General features: G+C 40.1%; 2 protein-coding genes across 2 annotated transcripts in view; one reads left to right on the top strand and one right to left on the bottom strand.

Moving 5' to 3' along the window:
• The window catches only part of LOC121877702 (polypeptide N-acetylgalactosaminyltransferase 1-like), a 40,377-nt gene extending 33,588 nt beyond the window's left edge, over positions 1-6,789 (top strand). The window contains exon 9 of the mRNA XM_042383531.1: positions 290-6,789. Coding sequence (XP_042239465.1) covers positions 290-430 — 141 coding nt within the window. The 3' untranslated portion in view covers positions 431-6,789. The remainder of the gene's footprint in view (positions 1-289) is intronic.
• Positions 6,790-17,953: 11,164 nt separating this feature from the next.
• Positions 17,954-27,127, bottom strand: LOC121876115 (alpha-(1,3)-fucosyltransferase C-like). The gene is made up of 6 exons (XM_042381056.1): positions 27,106-27,127; positions 26,488-26,599; positions 22,770-22,905; positions 18,984-19,700; positions 18,628-18,868; positions 17,954-18,476 (listed from the first exon to the last, which is right to left on the bottom strand). Exons 1-5 carry the CDS (start codon positions 27,125-27,127, stop codon positions 18,680-18,682), a joined length of 1,176 nt encoding a protein of 391 aa, XP_042236990.1. The 3' UTR covers positions 17,954-18,476; positions 18,628-18,679.
• Between the last annotated feature and the right edge of the window lie 214 nt (positions 27,128-27,341).

Raw genomic sequence — 27,341 nt, 5'->3', positions numbered from 1 at the left:
CGTACCCTTTTCATCACTTTGTAATAAAGCCTAGCCATGCCTATGTGTGTTTATGATACTTACCATAACATTATCTATATCTTTAGTGGGTCTAAATGGTCGTAAAATGGGAAAAGTGGGGTTGGGTCTTGGGTGCCTTGAACCAATTAGAATAAATCCCATAGGTTCTGTACTTTCGTTATCAAGCACTCGGTGCGGTCCCAATTAGGCGTGATAACCAAGGGATGACTAGTTATTAAATTAAAATGCATTATTTTTTTGCATTCATGTTTTTTGTTTTGTTTTCCAGACTGGTCATCTAGTGCACAAGACCACAAATAAATGCCTTGACAGAGGTGACAAGCAGTCCATGGATGATGTGTTTGTGACAGATTGTGCAAATTCACGGACACAACAGTGGTGGTTTGATCACTATGTTGTAGGTTATTGAGGGTAACGTACTTTTATGACCATAAATATTATCAATTACAATACTCTTGCATAAAATTTGGTTCTACAGTTCAGATGCACGGGAAAACATATACTAAATATTGTAAATGATAACTCTAAATGAAAAAAATATATATATTTCCTGTTCATTTTTATATGAATGTCGCTGTATAGAAGAACAGGTACAGTACTTTGAAGGTCTATCCCTTCTGATATCTATGGTCCTTAAGATCATATGTGTAGTAACATGTACTGCTGGTAAGGCAGCTAGTCACGTGAGGAGCTGTACATTGCAAGGCTCCTACCTTGGTAATTTAGCTGTTCCCAGAAAGGTAAACATACTGTTTATGCAGATGCAAGTTGATATTTTGAGAATATATGTTTTGTGATATTTAATGCTTGAGATATATAATGCAGTAAGCTCTTGATATTACTTTCTCCATCTATAGCAACAAACAAATGCTATTAATAACTTGAAAATTTTGAAGTTTTAGCAATATGAATCTATTCTTGAAATTGGTTATCAAGATTTGTTTTTCTTCAAAACCAAATACAGTATCATGAGAATTACAGTAAGTGCATAGAAAATACATTTTATCAGCCAAGGAATTTGGAAACAAGAAACTAGGCAAGAAGTAATTTCTGAATTCCTCAGTATTTTAAAGCAATTTTTAAAATTTTTGTCATGGTGGTAAGAGGTGAGTGACATTAATAAAGAACCCACCTGAAGATCAACTCATTTAATTTAATTTTTTTTTATCCCTACTATGATACATGGGTACTGGAAGTCATCAAAACAAAATGCCATAACCTGTACAGTATATTGATATAAGAGATCGTTGCTTTACTGTACTTTGCTATGTAACCCTTCAGAGAAATGGCTTTTAATGTCAATTTTATTTATTTTTTTTAAATCTGAAGTATCATAGTTTCAAAGGATTTCCAAGTGTGTTTTGTCACTAAATTAAAAAAAAATTCATATACCCTGTATTCATATTGTATTTCCTGTAATATGTGCAGAAAACTTTTTTAAGCATAGTGTATCACTTCACAGTGCTGGATGTGCCGGAAATTTAGTGATTAATGAATACTTTAGCGAGTCTTTGAAAAAATAAGTAGCATTTTGTGCAAAATTGTGAAATCTGAGTATCAGTAATTTAAAAAAATTGCTTGATTTGAAGTTTATTCTGATACACTGGGGATATCTGAAATTATTGTAAAAAAGAAAAAAAAACGACTTTCAAAGTGAATAACTTCAAGCATACAGAAACATATATTTTACATGTTACAGTATAATGATTATTACTGAAATCACTTCTAGGTGAAGTATCAGCTGAGTTACCTCTCACACTATAGCAATCAAATTTGTGATTTCACTCGTCTCTGAAGACATTTTATCAAAACAAAAGAGCAATAAAATTACAATTTATAAGGCACAGTGATTTAAAAGAAGAAACAGTATTTCATAAAACTATTTATAGGAATGACAGTGCTCAATAGATTTTTAAATAACTTTAGGAAAACTTTGATTATATAATTAATTTGAAATATTTTCACTGTTAAGGTGATAGGTTGGCATGGAATGAATTTACATTTTGTTAGTTAATTAAGAAGTTTCAAGCTAATTTTGTAAAGCTTTTAACTGAAGGTTAGAATATGACTATATACAATAGATATCCAAACATATCCTAGTTAATTGCATGTGATTCATGAGTAACAAATCACTTTATGATATTCTTGGTTATTTGTAGTTCTGTAGTAGCATAATAATTACAGCAGTTACCAGTCAGACTGCTGTCATGTCAGGGGTGTGCTGTACAGAAAATAGTTGACTTCCTAACACAAACTGTTTCTTTTCAAGAACTGTACTCATTAACAGATTATGCTGTTATAATACTTAGTGTTGTTGTTGATATTTTATAAGAAGATTTTGCATATTTGTTCTGGAATAGCACCAAGACAGTATTATAGGTGCCTTTAGGCTACCTCTTTTTGGTGTTATAATATTTATAACATCTGTCATTCCATCCAAACCTATGTTATCTGCTTACTCCTCCTCTTTATCTGGGATCTTTAGTAAATGTTACAGCTAAAACTAATATATGTCTTTTAAGTCTTCAAAAGATGGGGTTAGTTCCACAGTGCATATTTTATTCTGATTTTGCTTTTAACCGAGTTTTTAAAAGCAAACGTTAGCGTTTACATTTGAACCCAATATTACACCATATTGTCACTCATATGATTAGCTTTAGACTTCAACACTAAAATGTTCAATTTGATTACTGCCACACATACGGACTTCATACATTCATCTTCTCTTCATCCTCACTACTTGAATTAATATAATTGTCCTCAAAATTGTACTTATACAGTAGATAGAATCACAGTTTTTGCATCTTCTGTGTAATATTAAATTTTTACAGTCCTTTTGAGACTTAGTTTTGCAAATGGATTGGATAGTGGGTGTCTGACAGTGTGTTGCACCTGTGTCTCAATATGGTAATGACTAGCTTTGCATACACATTACACAGGGTCAGTTAAGCAACCATACATTACAGAAACTGTGTCCAGAAAATCACATAACTAATATTGATATATGTTTATCATAACCCTAGAAATGGCAAAGTATGTGTACAGTAAACCCTCGAAAGTCTGGACCCCGTAAGTCCAGATTTCAGATAGTCCGGACCCTTTCCAGGCAAGAAACATTTATCCAAACCCTTAAATATTTGTCTGTTTGTAATTCTCGCGTGCACAATCATTTGAAATTTCCTCCAGTGAACACCCCCTTGAGGCCTCTCTCCTCCTCTTGGAGCCATGAGTGAGCAGTTTATTGCCCATGCTTAGAATGGACTCACCCATAATGCTGCACTGTGACTGGTTAACTTCTCTCAAGCTGCAAGGCTTGCTTCCCCTTATTTGCCACAGAAAAAATGGTAAGATTTTAGGTAAAATAATTCAAACAATGGTGATAGTAATCCTTCTGGGAAGAGAGCAGAAGATGAGCGCATATTGCATCAGCCAAATGCCAAACACATGTGCGTGCACACACACACACACACACCATCTAGGCTTTATTATTTTGATGTTAAAATTCAAATTGTCATTTTTTTCTATTATTTAATATCTTATATTATTAATGGTAAAACATACACCATAATAGGCTGATCATACAGTCAGAGAATATAATAATGCATAAATAAAAACAAACTGGTGAATGCGGCAACGGCCAGTCCCACCCCCACAGCACGATTACTCATGAAGTGTCATCTCTTGTATCTATTAGCTCTCGTTCGGCGTACTGTATATCGGATCTGATTAGACCACTGTACAATATCCCCATTAAAGACAATACAGTATACATGTACTTGTATATTTTAATATATAAGGTAATACAGGTCCACCACCGATTTTCTGGCACCTTTGGTTCCTAAGCCTTGCCGGACCATCCTTTTGCCGGATTAACAGAGGTCATACACCTCTGACCCACTAGCTATACACCTCCCAGTATCTTTAAAGCGCCATTGCAATTTCATGACGCTTCTTAAACCTTGGAAGCCATCCTTCACTATAGTCACAGTTATGTTCTAAGTTAAGTTCTTCATGGAACACCTTTGCCTGTTTCATTATCATGCTATCTGACAATTCCACTTCTTCAATGCGACGTTGTCGAATCCATTCCATCATCACTCTATCATGTTCAGTACAGTATACTCTTACTGTCTTACATTGTTTTCTAAAGCACATTTTCTTCTTGGAATCACTTTCTGCATAGAATCTCATTACTTTTTCTCTTTGCTTCTTTATATCATACACAGTTGACAAACCAATACCATACTGATCACACAGCTGTCGCACCAAACACCACGGTCAAGTTTTCTCAAGAGTTCCACCTTACCTTGTATCAATATGGACAGGGGTTTATGCTCTACAGCACCTCTGACACTTGTACTTGCCTTTGAAGCCATAGCTGGGGTTAAATATGTGCAAAATAAGCTAAGAATCACACAAAATCAAGGGCTACCACCAGCAACTGCAGAGTAAACAAACAAAGTGAGCGTGGTTAACACGCAACGCCATCTGTGGCAGCCCAGTAAACTAATCTGGAGGTCGCGAGAATTTCAAGTGCCCTTTCATAATTGTGTCTAGATTAAAAGAGGTGCCCAGGACCATCCGTTCCCGGAAAATCGGTGGTGGACCTGTGTATTAAAAAAAAGCCGGTTTTGGTGAAACCAAGAAACACTTTTTAATTCAGACACTAAGGAAAACCGTCATCCTAATGAGCATTTATCATTTTCATTTGTTGACTAACCCAAGAAAGCCGTTAAAACTACGCTTAATATTTACCAGTGCGAGAAACACTTTCTTATCAGGGAAATTTAATTCGACTGGTCATATGAGTACATTATTGTTATTCTAAATTATTATCCTAGATTGTTTCACACACAGAACAGCATTACAGGTTGTTTGAATAACACTAAACACAGGTGGTTCTATATGACTGAAGTTTGTTGTGTATACAAAAGTTTTATATATTGTGCTGTTTTAGCCATACTTTTTAATGAGCACATTTTTACACTTGTTGACTGTAAATGTAAAGATCATTGTTAAAAAAAGGCAGAAAGGTTCCTGGGACCATGTTTGCATTTTATTATTAGATTTGTTTCCATTTTATATACTGTATATATCTTAAGGACAAATTTTCACAACATAGTTTTCATATTTTTAATATATACCAATTTTTTCCTAAGTTTTGGTTATTGGAATCAATACAGGGGGTCCCTGGGTAACAAACAAGTTCCGTTCCTGAGGACATTTTTAAGTCAAAGATGTACATAAGTCGGAACACATACCCTATGTGTACTATATCATAGCTTAAGTCGAATCACTTACCTTTAACTGATTAAACCACCCCCTACTAGCGATAAAATCTTCCCCATCACTTTCACGACCATGTGCAGCTTTCAAAACAGTGCAAACTTCTTGCATTTTCCTGAATCAAGGCTAGACTTAGAGGCAAATGCCGTTGATTTTGATCTTCCACCCATATCACTAACAATCTTTCCATTTCAATAAACAATCCACTTCTTTGTTTTGTTATCATAGTTGAGTGAATTGGTGTATAGTAGATCCTTTTACATGTTCAAGAATTTTCTGTTTGTCTTTCAAAATTTTTTCGATTGTTGGCAAACTGAAACCCAACTCTTTACCAATGACTGAGGGTGGTTCACCTGTTTCAGAACATTTAAGTACATCAACTTTCTCTTCCATTGTAATTGTTTTCCTTTTCTTGGATGCATTACTATCACTTGCACTAGGTTTGCATTTGGAAGCCATGATGAGGGCAGAAAAAGAGTAAATAAGCAAAAAACAACAATTTGTTCTTGATCACACACATTACTGATGCTCCCTCAAGGCACATGGTTGGGTGATGCATTACTCCCCACCCGCTGCTATGCCACGCACACTAGTTCTCATACATTATTGCTATGAACCAGTTGTACCTATGTCGGATTCTTAAAATAATTGACCTTATGGGACCTCGTTCATATCAGCAGGTGTTCGTAAGTCGGACGTTTGCAAGTCAGGGACCCCCTGTTGTTCATAATTGTTGCATAATCTGATGTACTAAATTTAATTGTTAGCATTTTAAAATTTCTTATAAATCATCTAGTAATTGTGAATTATAAAATTTAGCTTCAGATCCTAATTTTGGTTCATTAACTTGGTGAGAATACAGTTTTAGGGCTATGTACAGAAATTACTCAAAATATTTAGATGTTCATACTGTACAGTACTTTTCGAACCATACCAGCCAAAGCCAGTGGCATACTTCACAACTATTTTTGTCTATTTTCATACCTACTTGATTTATGAATATGTTTGAGTAAAAAACATTATTATGTATTCTATGAATCTGTATGAAAGTATATGAACATGAAATATTCATTATGCACTGACCTACTTTACTGTGTCATGTTTATGTATTCTTCATGAATAACAGCCTTAAAATGTTATACTCCATTGTTAATTCATAAATTAATTATTAGTAAAAAGTTCTTCGGTAAGTATAAAGTGTTTGTTTTTATAAATGATATAACTGCTTCAATTGTAAATACAGTACATGTAGTTAGAACATCATATTACAACAATTCTGCTTGGTCTGCATACTTTAAAAATATTTTTAATGACACTGGGAACTGAGGAATCATTGATAGCTGTAAGGTGATTAATATAATTATGAATGTGGGCTCTGATAACCTGACCATACTATTGTGATAACTGATTATCCCTTATTTTTGCACCATGATGTGTGCACGAAGTGAAGGATGAGGGTGTGATTAAAGGCTATTTTTCATATAATTACTTTTCTTTTTCCTGAAGCACTTTAAGAAAATGTATGAGTTAATTTAAGAAGATATTTAGAAATAAGTTTTAGAAAAATAACTGAAAACTGATAATTCATACACTATTCCAAGACTTAGCTTTATGTTCCTTGGAAGCACTACAAGGGAGAAATAGTTTTCCTCCCATTTCTGAATGTAGTGCACCTGGTGATCTTATATTCTCAGGACAATTACAAGCTTTCATAATTTTACAGTAGCTCTGTTTTATTCCTCACTTCCTTTCTTGTGACATTTTATTTCCTTCTTCCCTCCAGTTTTAAGTGGAATATTGCTCCTGTATCTCTTCAACAAGCAGCTTTTGTAATATAAGGTAGTGAAACATTGATAATGATGACTTGAGAGTTCTCGACTCTTTCAACATGATTTCCTTAGTGTCGGCCTTGGTTGATCTTTTAAAATGTGGCAGCGAAGCATAAATTTCATAACCATTGTGCACTTTGTAGTAAAAGTACTTAAGCTGGCACAAATACAGACTAATAACATTTGAACATTTTTTAAATACTGTACATACAGTATTGGAGCACATGAAATTATACCTCTGTGCACATGCTCAGTGGTTTTTAATTGGGCATGTATATTTTCATAAAATAATTGATACTGCTGACAAAATGATTGTTATTCTATGTTGATATTGTTTAAGATTATAATCATGGGTGCCTTATATCAAAGCAAATGACTGGAGATGATGTAATTTTTTATGTCACATGCAATTTTTTTTTATACAGGTACAGTGAGTTCTGCTATAACGCGTGTTTTGACAACGCGAATTTGCTCGAACGCGATTTATGAATTGAGGAACGATATTTGTAAAACGCGAACTCGTTTGCTCTAACGCGATTCCACTCGAACGGTTGTTGTGGCTTCAGTTCACGTTCGACATCACATGTTCAATTGAGTTATGTGTTTTGTTTGTGAACAATTGCAGAAATAATGTATGTAATATTTATGTATACAGTATACCTATATATTATAAGTAAATTGTAAAATTTTACATAAAAGAGAAAATCAAATTACATAGCGTTTTACACCCGCGCTCTCTTTACATCATACACAGTGTTTACAGTTTACGTTCGACATCACATATTCAATTGATTTATGTGTTTTGTTTGTGAAGAATTGCAGAAATAATTTATGTAATATTTATGTATACAGTAAACCACTCACATGGTCCTACAGTACCACTAATTATTTTATACTGAAACTTACGTTTGGGAAGCTGGATTAAAATGAAGATTACCGGTATATTAAAATAATAAAAATGTATTATAAACCAGTCTAACATACTGTAATAAACACAGCTGCTATTATCATCCACCCCCCCTCCCCCATTTGCCAGTGACAAGAAAGGGAAAGTGACCTTGACTGTGACCGCCTTGGCTATTTTTAGCCGTCCTTGTGTTCGGAGGTGGTCAGTAATGCATATCTGTATATTTACTGATCATAATACTTATCTCTTATAAATAATTCATTTAAAATTTATTTTTTTGCAAAGAATATTCAGTAAATGACTGCATTAATTCTTGAAACTACCTACAGTGGTAAATTTAGGATATAAATAATGAACAGAAGTCACGTCATGGATTCGGAGTTTGGTCCTTAACGATCACCATAAATGTAGCCTCCCTTTTTCGCGAAACACGTATATAAATTAAAGAAAATACTTGCAGTATATTTAATATATTACAGTATATTATATATAAATAAATAAACAAATAAATTCAAATTCCCTTATCATCCTGTGTCATATACAGAAATACTTGAGTCCCTGAGCGAGTACACAAAAAGAAAACGGACATCCTGGAGTGGATAGAGAACGGACATCTCTACTGGGGGACTCAAACGTTTCTCATGTTTTATGGGCGCTCTAGCATAATATGAATAATATGTAAATTACAATTTACATATATATATATATATATATATATATATATATATATATATATATATATATATATATATATATATATATATATATATATATATATATATATATATATATGTAAATTGTAATATATATATATATATCTTGATAAAATCACACGGGAAAATGGAAACAACGGAGTACCTTAGCTTTCGTCTTTATTCAAGACATCTTCAGAGGCAACTGGATTACATGGACAGAGAGAGGCTTAAATATACAGGGTGACCTAAAAACATGAGGTCAGCTCATAATGATGACATCCACTAATCCCCACAAATCATCTTGTGTCACAGAAAGACTTCTGGTTGAAGCTAGTTTGATTAAGGAATTAAAATCAATAAACCTTAGTGATGGTCAGTTCAAAACTGATAATATGTTACATAAATTTATTTGTCAGTGGCCCAAGGTTAAAAATGCTTTGAAAACCTTTGATCTAGATGTATGATAGTTATTTTGTGGGTCCCTTTTTTCTGACCTGACCTGGCTAGTCACGTCACCACCCTTCTCTTAAGCTCCTCTACGTGTGTGTTGGTGTGGGGATTAGTGGATGTCATCATTATGACCTGACCTCATGTTTTTAGGTCACCCTGTATATTTAAGCCTCTCTCTGTCCATGTAATCCAGTTGCCTCTGAAGATGTCTTGAATAAAGACGAAAGCTAAGGTGCTCCGTTGTTTCCATTTTCCCGTGTGATTTTATCAAGATTTATCTTATCCACGTTTTCATTGTGGATTTACATGATATATATATATATATATATATATATATATATATATATATATATATATATATATATATATATATATATATATATATATATGTAAATCGTAAAAATTTAAATAAAAGAGAAAAACTAAATACGTAGCGTTTAAAGTGTTAAAGTGTACTGAACAGTGTTGTGGCTTGGCTCAATGTTTACAGTTCACGTTCGACATCACTTGTTCAATTGATTTATGTGTTTTGTTTGTGAAGAAATACCTGTACAGTATATGTAAATTGTAAAATTTTAAATAAGAGAGAAAAACAAAATAAGTAGCATTTAAAGTGTACTGTACATTGTGGCTTGGTGCGGGGTTATGCAGTGTTTACAGTTCACGTTCGACATCACATGTTCAATTGATTTATGTGTTTTGTTTGTGAAGAATTGCAGAAATAATTTATGTAATATTTATGTATACAGTATACCTGTACAGTATATGTAAAATGTAAAATTTTAAATAAGAGAAAAACAAAATACATAGCGTTTTAGACCCGCGCGCTCTGTTTACTCCACACTTTGTTTGAAACACTTGTGAAGTTTTTAAGTGTCCTCAGTGAATTCTGATTACTGTTTCTCCAATTTTGTGACTATGGAAAAGAAGAATATCTCTGGGAAGCACTCTGGTGATCGCATTTCCGGTGGTGATCGTAAAAGAAAGGCTATAACACTTGAAGAAAAGCTTGATGTTTCATGACTCCTCAGCCTCAACATCACCCTTATCCCCCATCAAGTTATATTCATATTTTTTCAAGGTAAAGTGTAACATTTACTGTATGATTTCATTATTAGATATGAATGTAACATTTATTTAGACTGTGCTATCCTTTGTGTTAGGCTAACTACGAAATTTTTTTCCGATTTGGAGTAATCTGCACCTAACCCTATTTTCTCCATAAGCCATGTTATTTCTATTACACGAATTTCTATAACACGATGTTTTACAAGAACACTACTATCGCGTTATAGCAGAACTACCTGTACAGTGTAAAATGATTTTTTTAAGTTGGATTATATTTTCCCATGCACTCATCATATACGAGCTGAAATATGTTCCTATGAAAAAATAACCTTGCTAAAAATGTCTTAAAATACTACAAAATGTGTTTTTAATGGAAAATTTTTGGTGTACACAATTATTATCAACAAACAATAAACATAAAAAGGAAATACATGCAGTGGGGGACATAGAAGTTACTGAGAAACTGCATGGCTGGTTGTGATGCAATGCGAGACAGACCTGAACATTCTAAGCATTTTAGCAAATACATTACCCTTCCCTACAGTGAAAAAATCTGATGTTTTAAGAAAATATGCAAGAAATCTGACTCGGTGTTGCTTATGAATGAATACACGACATTGCTAACTTTTGTTAACTATTAAACACAAGGATAATAATAAAAAGTACACCAGTATGTGTTATATACCATGTAAACATCGACTAATACTGTAACTTGTTCTATGTAGAAAGTTTAAGGGACTTGTATCAACAAATTTATGAACATAAGAGAAATGCCAAGAACTTTAATCATACAAATGATCCTAACAACAGTAGTCCAGTCTTAAGGTATAATCGCCATATCAAAAGAATTACTGATCTATCATCATTGGTTCTGTACCACATTTTAACATTTCTGACGGTCAGTTCTTCTTTAACAAATTAATGTAATACCAGTATAGAACATCATCATTATTTTACGGCCATTTTCCACGCTTGTGTGGCGTGTCAGCCACAGTAACCTTGCTGCATTGGCCTATTGCAGGTCTCTCTTATTATGTGTCAAGTTCCTAACTATGTCACTTCTTGCAACCTTTCTCCATGTCATTCTTGGTCTACTCCTGGCTCTCCACCCCTCCACCTTTAGGTTCATGTACAGTCTCGTTCAAGATTCTTCAAACACTGCTGGAGACAGCTGACAACTCAAGGCCATTTGTTTACTATAGTACGTAGTATAATATAATACGAAACAACAAAGCCCAACCAGTAAATTAAGCAATGGGTAAGTAAGTAGCCAATCACTGATCGCTTTTCCATTTATTCATAATTTTTATGACGTACTATAGTAAACAGCCTTAAGTTGCCAGCTGTCTCCAGCAGTGTTCGAAGAATCTTGAACGAGACTGTATCTCTTAACACAGTTATTAGTCATCCTTTCTCTTCATATGCCTAAACCAACTTGGCCTGCCTCTATACAGGATTTCACCAATATGCTCAATACCCAGCCACCCTCTTAACCCTTCCCATTTCAGTTTGCTGAAGTCTACTTCTGTGATTCTCTCTAATTTCCCATGTTATTTGCCATACATCTCACTTCGCACACCAGCTGTACGGATTCTTCCTTTCACTCTGAGGAAAGGTCCTCGTGCTGTCAATAAAGGCAGCAGCCACTTCTGTCTTTTGTAAATGAGCTGGCTTCAGCACCCCCACTGGTACTGATCATCCAGGTAACAGAACCCATAGACACAATACAGTGCAGGGACCACCAGATAACAGGAGGCTACATCACCACCACCATCAGATGAAAACTACCATCAGATGAGTGAGGCTACATTACCACCACCAACACCAGATGACAGAAGGCTACATCACCACAACCACCAGATGACAGGAGGCTACATCACCACCACCACCACCAGATGACAGGAGGCTACATCACCACCACCATCAGATAAATGAGGCTACAGTACCACCACCACCACCATCAGATAAATGAGGCTACAGTACCACCACCACCACCAGATGACTAGGCTACATCACCACCACAAGATGACAGGAGGCTACATCACCACCACCACAACAGATGACTGAGGCTACATTACACCACCAGATGAAAGAGGCACCACTACCACCAGATGACAGGAGGCACCACCACCACCAGATGACAGGAGGCACCACCACCACCAGATGACTGAGGCAACACCACCACCAGATGACTGAGGCACCAGCCACCACCACCACCAGATGACTGAGGCACCAGCCACCACCACCACCAGATGACTGAGGCACCACCACCACCCTACGACTGAGGCACCACCAGCTGACTGAGGCACCACCACCACCAGATGACTGAGGCACATCACCAGATGACTGAGGCACCACCACCACCAGATGAGACTGAGGCACCACCACCAGATGACTGGGGTGGCACCACCACCACCACCACCAAATGACTGAGGCACACCACCAGATGACTGAGGCACCACCATCACTCACCACCACCACACCACCAGATGACCACCACCAACACCACAGATGAACCACCACCAGATGACTGGAGGCACCACCACAACACCACTCACCACCAACACCACCAGATGACAGGAGGCTACATTATCACCACCATCACCAGATAACTGAGGTACCACCAGATGACTGAGGCACCACCACCACCAGATGATTGAGGCACCACCACCAACACCACCACCACCAGATGACAGGAGACTACATTATCACCACCAACACCAGATGACTGAGGCTACATCACCACCACCACCACCACCACCAGGTGACAGGAGGTTACATCACCACCACCACCAGATGACAGGCTACATCACCACCACCACCAGGTGACAGGAGGCTACATCACCACCACCAGATGACAAAGGCTACATCATCACCACCACCAGACAACAAAATATGATTGAAAAAATCCAAATAGATGCTGATATTGTTTTTTGGTAGCAACTATAGTACAGTGGTCCCTTGGTTAATGAGCACAATCCGTTCTAGAAGGTTGCTCGTTAACCGAAAACTCGTTTCCCGAAACCATAGTTTCAATGGGTTTTTGGGTAATTGGTTCCAGCTCACCGAAAATTGCCTAAATTCAACAAAAAGGGTAGAAAAGTACACTTACTTTGAGGTGTGTATGTAGAAGGCTCCTGGATGATGATGATGATGATGATGATGGGAATTGGAATGGGGGTGGAGGAGAAGGTAGAAGAGAAGGCATTGGGGTGGAAGAGAAGTCACCTCATGGCGCCATTTCACCCATAAAATTTTAGTTCTTTTGCTGTAATTGAAGATTATTTTCTTTAAATCAACACTGCACTGCATTATATATTCTCAATATGTAAAATAAATTTCAAAATGACCAATAATTTGCTTGGAAACACAGAAAAAAAGCAATTAGTTGAAGAGAGTCTCAAGCAAGATGTTACCTCCACTGAAAAGAGAGACAAAAGCCTGTTTGGTGTGTTGCCAGGCTGGATGGCACGCCAGAAACAAGTTTCTTTACCTTCAATTATGTTCAATAATTGTTAAAATTACTAAAAAATTTAATATTCAACTTTTAAAATTATTGAATACTGTAAACTTCTTGATATTTACTAAAATGGTAAGGAATATAAGCCCTAGAACCGATTACTGTACTGGCGGACTACTACAGCTGGTGGACCGAAATCTCATTAACCGAGACGCTAGTTAACCGAGGGACCACTGTATACAGTCTACAGAGCTGGAGCTTCTATAGTACAGTATGCAGTCTACAAAGCTGGAGCTACTATAGTATGCAATCTACAGAGCTGGAGCTTCTATAATATGCAGTCTACAGAGCTGGAGCTACTATAGTAGGCAAACTACAGAGCTATAGCTTCTATACGTACAGTGAACCCTCACTTTACACGGTCAATTGAACCCACGGCCGCCCGCGTAAAGTAAGAAACGCGTAAAATGAACAACATAACATATGGGATTAATTGAAATAGAGACCGGGCCGACCCCCAAACTCCACTTTTTCAGACACAATACCTACGTTGTAGTAAAAATAACTTCTTAATTTTATGATGGTATGCACACACAATTAATAATTAAGAGAAATATCAATAATATTAGGTTTTTTAACACTTACATTAGTAGAAAAGATGGCTGGGCACACGGGGATGGGGGGTTGGTTCCGAGGCAGAGGGCAGATTATTGGCCCTCACCTGTATCACTTGTATCAATTGTATCACTATCCACCACAGAGGCTTGCAGGGCCTCTTTGTCAAACCCCTCAAAGTCCATATAAGTCCATATCCTCACTATCATTATCACTATCACTGACTTGGGCCGGCTGTGGTGGGTGGCGGGTGAAGAACTCGGTAATGTTTTGATGACTGGGCGACCTTGTGCGCACCCTGCTCGCGCCGCTCTCCGCGTAAAAGGGTACACACACCGCGGAAAGTGAGCATTCCGTGTTCGGCAGGGTACCGCGTAAACGTGGAAACGCGTAAAGTGGGACCGCGGAAAGCGAGGGTTGACTGTAGTATGCAGCCTATGAGCTGGAGCTACTATAGTATGCAGTCTACAGAGCTGGAGCTTCTATAGTATGCAGTCTACAGAGCTGTAGCTACTATAGTATGCAGTCTACAGAGCTGGAGCTTCTATAATATGCAGTCTACAGAGCTGTAGCTACTATAGTATGCAGTCTACAGAGCTGGAGCTACTTAGTATTGGTCGAGCTGGAGTTGTGTTACCGGGATATTTACACTAAACATCCATTAACATAACATAACCTAGGTTAGTTAGGTTCATGGATGCTACAGTGTAAATATCCTGGTAGACACAACTCCAGCTCGGTAGACTACATACCGTAGTGGAAATTTCCCCTACAACTACAACTGCCGTTTGTCGCTGACTAGCCGATCCCTTTTCGAATTCCCCAGCCAACGCCTCGTGGTCTAAGGTCGGCTACTAGCGCCGCCTAACAAAGCGGAGGTCAGCAATCAAGCCACGCCTACCTCCGCTATATAAGACCTCACCTCGCCGTGACCAGCAGCCCTCTTCTTCTACCTACAGCCACGCAGCAGCAACACCTCCTCTGAGCACGCTCCTCACCAACCAGCTCTCTACTCCACGCTTGTAACCATGCACCAACTTCCCAGCACCAAGCTGCACTGTACATCCAATACAATATATATACAGAGAGCGCATTGTGAGTTTCCTTTCTCCAACCCATCCTGAGTGTGAGACAACATCTCGAAACCCCACAAATGGTGACCCCCAGAGAATCGCACTCACACAGGATGGAGGAGAAACTGATCACTCTCCCAGTCTTCAATCACAACATTGAAGACTGGCTTATCCACACGGAGGCAGCTCTCATCGGCTCTACAGCTACAGTCCCTACACCACAGGTTAGACACCCTAGAGCAGCTCTGCTCCCCAAGCATGCAGCTTTTCCTCTTCCTGCCCCGCAATCCTACCGACCCCAACACACCCGTCCTGCCTCAGATACGATAAGTGTAAATCCATCATCAAATAACTATCACGGCCACGCTACCAAAATCTTCCTCTCTTTTACTCTCTTACTAAATATTCTTCCTATATATATAAATATTCTTCATGCAAGATCCGATTTGTTATAGGTGACAGCGAACTATACGTTAACCCACGCCCTCCTCGCCTCATTATATTGGTGGCAGCGGTGGCTCATTATATTGGTGGCAGCGTACTATAACGTTAACTCACGCCCTCCTCGTCCCTTGTTATTGGTAACAGTGTACTTAACGTAAACCCATGCCCTCCCTCATTTAGCCATAACACCTGGCTCGTTGTTTGAGTATTGTTCGAAAGTGCGTGATAAGGAGTTCCTGCATAGTAGCGTGAAAAGTGTCCTAGTGTGTCACCGTTACAGCTCAAGTAAATGTCTCTCGTCGTGGTATGCGCGAATTTTTTCTAGAAATATGTTCAGTGCTTAACGTAATAGATGTGTATTGACATATAGATAAGAAAGTGTAAGTCCAGACTAAATAACCAACATCGGCCACGCTACCAAAGTCTTCCTCTCTTTTACTCTCTTACTAAATATTCTTCCTATATATATATATATAAATATTCTTCATGCAAGATCCGTCTTGTTATACTCAGAGTCTGACACTTGATAAAGTTCCGGTTCTTACCTTGTCGGAATTCAATGCTGAAACCGTGCTGTCTGCAGTACTTCATCATCCAATTAAAGCGTTCCTCTACAGTTTTCAGAGAGTCCTTGGGGAAGTGGAGATTCAGCTTACTTGTTTGTTTGGCAGAGGGTAGGGTGATAGGGTCCATGGCATTGGTGTTTCCACTGTGACTAGCGTTTCCCATAGAAACATTACCGTCACTGTTCATAATCACTGGGGTCTGACTCTTGAAGGGTGTTGGATTCAGTATGACCAGGCGAGTTGGTAATGGCATCAGTATCAGAGATGTCTGCGTCTATGAGAGAGCCTCTTCTGGGACGTTTATGTCGACCCCCCATGCTGGCAAAACTTGCCAGCTGAGGGGAACCTTTGTGGGACGATCGGGAAGTCAAGAGCACCTATATGAGCACGTCTGTCCCCTTGGGTGGTCACGCCACGATTGTCGAATGGATACAGTGATCGCCTCCTGCTCCAGGGGTCGGTGGTTTGATCCCCGGGGGTCGTAGTTCACCCAGCTGTGTACCGAAAGTTTAGTATGCAGTATCCACACAGCACCTAATAGATAATCATGCCAAGGGAACACACTTTCACTCCAGTATCTACCTTTTCCTGTGAGTTTTAACAAGATTTATCTTCACGTTACCTTTGTGGATATATATATATATATATATATATATATATATATATATATATATATATATATATATATATATATATAAAGCAAAAACATGTATTCATAAGTCCTTCTGTGTTAATGTTTACATAAAAAGTCTTTTATAGCTGTAATTAGTGGATATTTGTTACGGCGCCCAATCACATGAAAATAAATAGTACTCTTTCAACGGTAAAGCAATTTTTTAAACAAAACTATCAAGAAAGCTGGACGACTCCGAAATACTGTACTGCAAATTGTGATAAATCCTTGAGCAATAAGCAAATTTTATTGTGCATTTTGCATTGCTATGATGTATAATACATAAAACTCAGGAAAATATAATTATCACAATCTCTTATGATATATTAGGAGAAGAATACAGCGTCACGAAACCATATTGACGCTTCCGGCAGTGGCGTATATAGGGCGGTGGGGAGGGGGGCACTCGCCCATGGTCCCCTTTCCTTTTTCTCACCACTACTACTCCTCCTTTGCAACTTATTTCCTTGAACTGTTATCCACAAAGATGTGGAACAGAATTGCGATGTGGTCATCAATGAATTTGGCCGTAAGAGCAGAATACTTCACAAGTAAGCTGATACTAGGTTCTCTCTCTCTCTCTCTCTCTCTCTCTCCACAAGTAAGCTAGTACTGTTCTCTCTCTCTTCACAAGTAAGCAAGTACTGTTCTTTCTCTTCACAAATAAGCTAGTCTTGTTCTCTCTCTCTTCACAAGTAAGCTAGTACTGTTCTCTCTCTCTTCACAAGTAAGCAAGTACTGTTCTTTCTCTTCACAAATAAGCTAGTCTTGTTCTCTCTCTCTTCACAAGTAAGCTAGTACTGTTCTCTCTCTCTTCACAAGTAAGCTAGTACTGTTCTCTCTCTCTTCACAAGTAAGCTAGTACTGTTTCTCTCTTCACAAGTAAGCTAGTACTCTCTATCTATTTATCTATCTATCTATTATCTCCATTGCCACGTACTTAATTTTGCAACAATCCGAGAAGAGAAAACTGTTTTCTTTTAACATGCATGTATATTTCTTGCTAAGGAACTTTTGTTTAACAATAATAATAATAATTCATAGTAAATAAAATTTATAATAAAAAATAAACAAATGCAAAGATACGGCCAAAAACGATCTCACAATAGTGCTTAAGTATGTAGGAAGCCAGAGGAACAAATGGGCTTGGTTAAGTGGAGACACTGCCAACGTGGATTTTCAATCTCAGTCAATCTTACCAACCGCACCCATCCCCAAATTTACAATTAAAACATACGACACGTTGTAGCGTCCCCTTCTCAGTGTGGGGACTGGAGACAGCAATTCTGGGGATCCCCACATTTTTCTTTGAGAATGTACAGTAACTCACTTTCTTCTCTGTTGACAATGACCTTCCTTAGTCTCTGTTGATGACCTTCCATTGTTATTCTGTTGGTGTGGATAAAATTTAGGATTATTTTGTTTCTAATGTGTTAATTTTTGATACATAATAACAATAATAATACAGGACACAATGTTTTTAGCCATGACACAAAATAATGAATATATTTAACTCGTAGTCCATCTATAAAAATGTAACCTGAACGAATGAGATAGGATAGAAGCCTCAGCTGTTGTAGGTATCTGTTCATTTACTGGCATTTTCCGTGGCCATCTTTAGGTTCAGATTTGTTAATAAACCAGTCATAAAATTCTTCTATAACCTGATGTTCGTAAAACTTGGGGTCGTGTAGTCGAACACACAGGTGACACAATGTGCGCTCCTCGCCAGTTGTGGAAGGCTGGTAGTAATCTCGCCAGGCCAAGTACTTCTGGTACTCCTGTAATATATATCCTGTTCTCAGGCACACTCATAGTAAAGACACCGACAGACAAACTGGATTAATAAGTTTAGGTGAGTCACCAACATACTCAGAATAAACAAATGTGAAATACCTCAGGGTTATTCGCCAAGAACTTGAGTTTGGCTGCGAGTTGTTCTGGAGTGTACTGTTGAGCATCTAGGTAGGAGTTAGGTGGGAGGAGAGCTGAGTAGTTAGCTGAGCCGAGAACTATGGGCACCATCGGGTAAAACAGGAGATTGTAAACCTTCTCAGTGACGTAGTCAGTGCAAAGGGAGTTCTCAAATGCTAGAACGAAGAGGTAAGTCTCGCCAGCTTTTCTAAAACATTCATATTTTGTCGGGTCGTAAAGATGGTAAACGTACATTGTTTTGCCGCACTTCAGAGGCCCACAATGGCCGTAGACATCAACAGGGATATGTTTTTGGAGGGCGTGTACATACGCCAGACGGCCGCTTTTAGCCCTGCAGTTGGAGATGAAAGCGACAATAGGTTTACGTGTATGCCAGTCCCCGCGGTGTGACGGGGGAGGGACACGCCAAGACGCAGGCAGCAGCGTTGCCTCATCACGACGCACAATGAATCCATGAGGCACCATAACGTCAGAATCTCTGCGGTAGAGCATCGTGCGATTGAAGACACCATTAAGGGAGCGGTATTCTATGTGGTGGATGCTGTTGGCTCTGGGCGGCGCCTCGAAGGTGGAGACGATCCAGGGCTGGGTAGGATCCCGGGGCGCCAGTTGGTTCAACACCCTCCCCCTACTTGGTACACCTCGTAGGTACACCACCACGGCGTCGACACGAGCCATCTGTAACACGAACACTGGACTATACTACTCTGGGTACAGGGTTGTGCATCTTGAAACCATCAGTTACAGTCTTGTTATATATAACGTGCAGTGTAAGTTTAAACCAGCATATCCCATAAATAATATAGTTAATATGAATATTGTGTACCAGGGTATTATTATTATTATTGTTATTATTATTATTATTATTATTATTAATATTATTATTATTATTATTATTATTATTATTATTATTAGTTATAATAGCAGTGGTAGGGTAGGTACTTTTGTATTAGGAGAATGGTGAAGGCATGGCTGTGAGAGGAGGTTGGAGGCTATAATTCCAAAAATAAAAAAAGTTGTAGTTATAGCAGTAGAAATTGGTAGAGGGTGGACGGAGGGCGAGAGGTGAGGATCATTGGGCCGGCACTGACCATTGATGGTTGGGTGGGTGGTGACGAGGTAGTTGAGGTTCAGTTCATGCAACTGTCACCAGGATGACGGATAACGTTCATGTCTTTTCCCATACAATTTCTCTGGCCATTAGTTGACTATGTCACTATGGTTTGTGTGTGTTTTGTGTTGCGTTGCGTTGTGTTATGTGTGTATAAAGAGGTTAAATCCAGTGGCGGGGGTCCATAGGGCTGCAGAGCTGCAGTCCCTCCAGACACTCACTGCCAGGCGTATGATTCCTTTAGAGAGACAGCTGAATAATACACTACCAACAAATATATCATTTTATATGTTATTTAATTATTTTCAATACGTTGCTAAGTGCATTTTCATTAAAATCAGACCAAAATTTAAGTTACTTTCATAGTTGCTGTCAATGCTGTACGATTCATGTCTGTTATCGCCGCCGCCGCTGCACTTGAAGCAGCTCAGTCTCGTGTTTACATTGCGTGTGGGCGGTGTGGTTAAATCGTGCTTTCTTTAATTACCCTTTGACGATGGAAAATCGAGTGAAGTATTTGCAAAACATCAACTTTTCCCAGCTGACATTAAATGAAAAGACTGAAATCAAAGCAAGAGGAAGACCTACACCAGTTTTATCCATTCAACAGAACAGTACAAGCAGGAACAAAGAATATACACGCCAGTTTAACATCAGTGTTTATCAGAAATGTGAATGGCTCTGTGGTTGTGACGAGGCAAATACTTTATTCTGCTTTCCATGCTTATTGTTTGGTGGGGACTCGGCATGGACGAAAAGTGGTGTGACTGACTTGAGGCATTTGCCACAGAAAATAGTGAAACATGAGCAGTCAGCCAAACATATGAATAACATGATTAATTTATCGTTGCTGGGTAAAGTGAACATTGCAGCTCAGATTGACACAGCATACAAGCTCTCAGTTGCAAAACACAATGGTGAATGACAGACTGTCTGCTTTAGCAGTGATATCCATTGAAAATAAAATGATAACAGAAATAAAGGATTTTAATGAAATAGTAATAAACAATTTTGCTACATCGAAGAGCAGACACGCGGACTTTATTTTCAATTAATACTGGTCCATCACCACCTCGGCCATCCCTTCTACCACCAACACTACTACCATGCCCTGGGAATTCGTGGACATCAACTACAACTCATACCTGAGGTAGGTCAAATTTGTGTATCCTACTGTTGTGTGAGGCTTGCAGTCCCTCCATTTTATTTTTCACGAGCCGCCACTGGTTAAATCTCATATGAAGAGGTAAGGTAGGAGTTTATAGTGGTAGAGTCGTAGAGTGAGGAAAGTAGGTAGCGTGGCCCGAGAGGGTGAAGATAATATTATATAAAATTAAAAAATATATATTAACACAGGCTCAGCACACGTGTAGTATATTAAACACAAATGCGTGTTACAGCTTTATTTTACCAGTTCAACCGGGGGGGGGGGGGTAATGGGGTTCGTACACAATATATAATAGACTATGGTATATTCCTATTACCTAACAAGTAAAATGGGCACTTCCACAAAGTCGATCGTTAGAGAGGTTCAGGATCACTGCACTACTACCGTCTACACAGCCAGCACTCCCATTTACACCATAAGAGGGTAGCACACCGCCGATGGACCGGGCTGAGACCTCGTTACACCCCCCCAGTGACGACCTCTTCGACCAGACAACGACCGGGACTGGGGACTTGTGTTGCTGGCCCTTCACGATTGCAAGAATAATCCTCATGGAAGGAGCTGCAAGACCTTTATATTGGAGATCTCCAGCCGGCAGATGACCTCTCTTAATTAACACTAATCTGGGTGTGTCTAGACCGGCTGTTAGGTCAGGGAACAGAAGTGCTGGTTGGATAGCAGTGCCTTGAATTAACAAGGTCATGACGCCGGGTTAAGCTAATCGAGTGGCAGTGAGAATTCTGGTTCCCTTCGTGACCTTGACCGCCTTTGGGTGAACACGTGCTCCCCTGGTTACTGCTAAGTCTATGTCTGGCCTGGATGCTTTGGTCTGATAAATAAACATTCGATGTGCGTGTTTGTGATGTGTCGTGTTGTATGTGTGTGCGTGTGTATATGTGCATGTTTGTGTGTGAAGAGCAGCCCAGATGAGTAATTACCGCATAATTTAATTCAATTATACATGTGCAGTTGCCTCCACTTCCACCTTTAACAGTGCACCCGGTCTCCCCAAGCGATGTAGGCAGCGCTGTAAAAGATTCCCAGCCAAGCGAAGGGTGTACTCCAGACTACTGTACTCCAGACTACAGTACTCCAGACTACTGTACTCCAGACTACTGTACCTCCAGACTACTGTACTCCAGACTACTGTACTTCAGACTACTGTAATCCACACTACTGTACCTCCAGACTACTGTACTCCAGTCGACTGTAACTCCAGACTACTGTACTCCAATCTACTGTACCTCCAGACTACTATACCACCAGACTACTGTACCTCTAGACTACTCTACCACCAGACTACTGTACCTCTAGACTACTCTACCACCAGACTACTGTACCTCCAGACTATTGTACCTCCAGACTACTCTACCTTATAACTAATGTACCTCCAGACTACTTTACCTTATGACTAATCTACTTCCAGACTACTCTATCACCAGACTAGTCTACCTCTAGATTACTGTACCTGGGACACGTTGAAGATGACGTTACAGGGTTGAGGACATAGGCCTTTCTTGATGTGGGTTAACTGAGACTCCCAAAACCACCCGTTGAAAGGTTCTGACCACAGGAGAAAAGTGGGCACCTCACCTGACCTGAACCTGTGGGAGAGAAGTATATGGTGGGGGAGGCAGTAGTGTGTTATAGGGGGTAAGGGTGAGGCAGTAGTGTGTTAGAGGGGGTGAGGCAGTAGTGTGTTAGAGGGGGTGAGGGTGAGGCAGTAGTGTGTTAGAGGGGGTGAGGGTGAGGCAGTAGTGTGTTAGAGGGGGTGAGGGTGAGGCAGTAGTGTGTAGAGGGGGTAAGGGTGAGGTGAGGCAGTAGGTGTGTTAGAGGGGGTGGAGGGTGAGGCAGAAAAAGTTAGAGGAGGGTGAGGGGTGAGGCAGTAGTGTTAGAGTGGGTGAGAGGAGTAGTAGTGTGTTAGAGGGGGGTGAGGCAGAGGTGTTAGAGGGGGGTGAGGGGTGAGGCAGTAGTGTGTTAGAGGGGGTGAGGTAGTAGGGGTTAGAGGGGGTGAGGGGGTGAGGCAGTAGGGGTTAGAGGGGGTGGGTGGGTGAGGTAGGCAGGTGTTAGAGGGGGGTGAGGGTGAGGTAGGAAAAGAGGGGGTGAGGGTGAGGCAGTAGTGTGTTAGAGGGGTGGGAGGGGGTGGAGGCAGTAGTGTGGCTAGGAGGGGGGGTGAGGGGTGGAGTAGAAAGTTAGGAGGGGGTGGGAGGGGTGAGGCAGTAGTGTGTAAGAGGGGTGAGGGTGAGGCAGTAGTGTGTTAGAGGGGGGTGAGGGGAAGAGGCAGAGGTGTTAGAGGGGGGTGAGGGGTGGAGGCAGTAGTGTTAGGAGGGGGTGAGGGGTGAGGCAGTAGTGCGTTAGGAGAGGGTGAGGCAGTAGTGTGTTAGAGGTGGAGGGTGAGGCAGTAGTGTGTTAGAGGGGTAAGGGTGAGGCAGTAGTGTGTTAGAGAGGGTGAGGCAGTAGTGTGTTAGAGGAGGTGAGGGAGGCAGTAGGGTGGGGTTAGGGGAGGGGTGAGGGGTGAGGTGTAGTGTGTTAGGGGAGAGGTGAGGCAGAAAAGTTAGGAGGGGTGAGGGTGAGGCAGTAGTGTGTTAGAGGGGGGTGAGGGGTGAGGTAGTAGTGTGTTAGGGGAGAGGGGTGAGGTAGTAGTGTGTTAGAGGGGGTGAGGGGTAGAGGCAGTAGTGTGTTAGAGGGGTGAGGGTGAGGCAGTAGTGTGTTAGAGGGGGTGAGGGTGAGGCAGTAGTGTGTTAGAGGGGGTGAGGGTGAGGCAGTAGTGTGTTAGAGGGGGTGAGGGTGAGGCAGTAGTGTGTAAGAGGGGGTAAGGGTGAGGCAGTAGTGTGTTAGAGGGAGACTTACATAACAAACTCTACTTACTTTACTTATTTACTTTACTATAAGTGTAAAATGTAAGTTATAATATATTCGTATCTGAACTTCACCCATACTTTTATTTCAATATCTGAACTATACAGCAAAACCAATCTAACCTAACTTATACTTAATCTAACCTAACCTAACCTAATGATCTTTGTAATGAGGGGGATCTTAAGTAAAAGGTAATAGCAGTGGCGTAGCTAGAGTGTGTGCCGCCCGGGGCGGCCCTTGAGTTTGCCGCCCCCCCCCCCCCGGTGGCTTTCGTCGGGGGGGCTTTTGTCGGGGGGGGCTTTTGTCTGGGTGGCTTTTGTCGGGGGGCTTTTGTCTGTACCCCAGTGAGGATAGTGTCGTAGTATAAAATCGGAATGCTGTGAAACAAAATCTTAATATTTAATCTCAGTTCCGCAGCAAAAGTCACATCAATATTTTTTAACCAATACTTTAATATTTCTTACCTTATAGTATTATGTCTTCCAACGAAGTAAATAACTGTCACGATGGAGACTTGTGCAGAACTGAAGTGAATTGCTTGTAACTGGTGGATTGGTCGGCTGTACATGAACTGATATGACCCGAGACTGCATGGTTTTGCAGCTACTGGAGACGTTAATCCTTCCCTTTGTATCGGCGGCAAGTTAATCCTCGTCGTGTCTGACCTAACACCTGACCCACACCACATGAGCTCACTGGCGTACTTGTTTGAAGTTGTTTCCTTAATCCTCAACAGGTTACAGGTTGTGTGTGTGGCGGGGGGGGCGCATAGCAAGGGTGTAGCTCATGACGTGGCCGTGATGATGTGGGTCAGGTGTTAGGTCAGACACGACAAGGATTAACTTGCCGCCGATACAAAGGGATGGATTAACGTCTCCAGTAGCTGCAGATATGGGTGATGAGCAGACCCAAAAGTGCCGCCCGCCAAAAGTGGGGGGGCCCCCAGCTACGCTAGTGGGTAATAGTAAGAATTTATAATTATAGGATTGTAAAGTGAGGAAGATTTGGTAGCGTGGCCGGTTTGTTATTTACCTGTTAATATATATATACTTGGAGGGGATTTTCTAAACACCAATTCAAAGTACAGCTATTTATTATTTATTTACTCACTGGTATGGACACAATAATATAGTGACGTTACTCGACAATGACTCTCGGACTGGGGAATATCTGCAGGTTCTGCTAAAGAGTGTGCTGGATTATGTCTCCTGTGGGAGACTCTGCAAGATGGTGCTTGGTGCTGGGGAGGGAAGTTTCCCTCCCGACATCGACTAGTGACAAGCGTTAATTCTGTCGTCTTCTGAGTAATATGGCTTCCGCACTCATATTTCTTACACTTCTAGACATAAAGCCTCATACTCTGTTTGCCTTATTTCGAACATTAACGCACTGTTTTCTAGGCCATAGGTCCGGGCTTACACTAAGTCTCTTTCACAAGTCGACTTCTCTAGGTTGATGTTGTTAAGGCTGTATACATTGACAGTATTTGTTCTTCCAATATTAAGTACGCTGCACTTGCTGGTGTTGAATTTCATTTGCCATTTTTCAGACCATCCCTGCAGTTTATTTAAATCCTCCTGTAGTGCATTTACACCTTGCCCTGAATTAATCTGCCGCCCTATTTTGGTGTCATCCGCAAACTTACTTATGTCACTGCTGATCTCAGTATCTAGATCGTTTATGTAGATTATGAACAAGAGTGGGCCCAGTACTGACCCCTGGGGAACCCCACTGGTTACACAGCCCCACTCAGATTTAACACCATCAACGCTGACCCTTTGTGTTCTATCGGTGAGCCATGATTTTATCCAATTTAAGACGTTCCCCTCGATACCATGAGCCTTAACTTTTCTCAGAAGCCTCTGATGAGTTACTCTTTGCTAAAGTCTAAGTAAATAACATCGTAATTTTCGTCATTATCTACTACCTCGAAGACTTTCCTAAAAAACGTCAGCAGATTTGTTTGACAAGATTTTCCCTTTGTAAACATACAGACAGTAATATCATGCGCAGTATCTAAAATTGTCCCTGAGGGCAATCTCACATTTTACAAACAATAACCCCATAGGTACTGGTATGTATATTTTTCTACTGTCTTGGTTTGATCTGACAAAACTTACTAAACTACACAGCAAACTCATTTCTCATTGAGTGAATGAGTAAAAGTTACATCTGGTGCGTCTCAATCCTGTATTACTGTAATGACCCAACACTATTTTCCATCTGCATATATTTTAGGTGGCTTAAACGACGGAAACTTACACCCTTTGAGTCTCCAGGTGTGTGTGTGTGTGTGTGTGTGTGTGTGTGTGTGTGTGTGTACTAACCTATGCTTAGGGGTGATGGAGTAGGAGGGTGTGAGAGCAGCATTGCGGTAGGCGGACATGAGAGGTGAGAAGTACTCGTCCTCAAACTGTGTTGCCGCCCTTGGTGAAGCATCTGCAGGAGACAACCATTAGCCTTAATTATATCTTATATGATCAACTCACCACGACTAATATACAGTGACAATTTTAACTCGAAAAGAATGGAAACAAGTGTTGACTGTGTGTGTTGTGTGCAGGCCCTCGCCAAAACCGTGTGGAACCGACTATACCATGTGAACTGAGGCCGACTATACCATGTGAACTGAGGCCGTATCACCTGAAGAATCTCCACCCTAACCTGTTCCACCTGAATAATAGTACTAGTAACTAATAATAACGATAATACAATAAATGAAAATAGAATGATTCCCTCCTTCTCTCTCTCTCTCTCTCTCTCTCTCTCTCTCTCTCTCTCTCTCTCTCTCTCTCTCTCTCTCTCTCTCTCTCTCTCTCTCTCTCTCTCTCTCTGATGGGTTAGGGCACAGTCCTTGCCCCACCACAATTACAACCATCACCGCCACCACTACCACTATAAGCATCACCACCAAAGATAAAACAAAAACAAAGTCTAGTACATACAAACATAGATACCTAAACACATTTACTGTACAGGTGAGGAAGGGTTACAGTGACGTATTAATGACGTGACTGCACGGTGAGAGTACTTAATCTAGTCTCTAGGGAAGGTGAATAAGGAAACAAGCTATCAGATGAACCACGTTGATATAGAGACATCCGACTGTGAGAAAGATTTAGGGGTAATGATAAGTATGAACCTTCAACCAAGGCAGCAATGCGTAATTGGTTGAAACATG

Source organism: Homarus americanus, unplaced genomic scaffold (genome assembly GCF_018991925.1).
Source record: "Homarus americanus isolate GMGI-L3 unplaced genomic scaffold, GMGI_Hamer_2.0 scaffold33468, whole genome shotgun sequence".
Classification (NCBI taxonomy): Eukaryota; Metazoa; Arthropoda; class Malacostraca; order Decapoda; family Nephropidae; genus Homarus; species Homarus americanus.
This window is presented reverse-complemented; position numbering and strand designations above follow the sequence as displayed.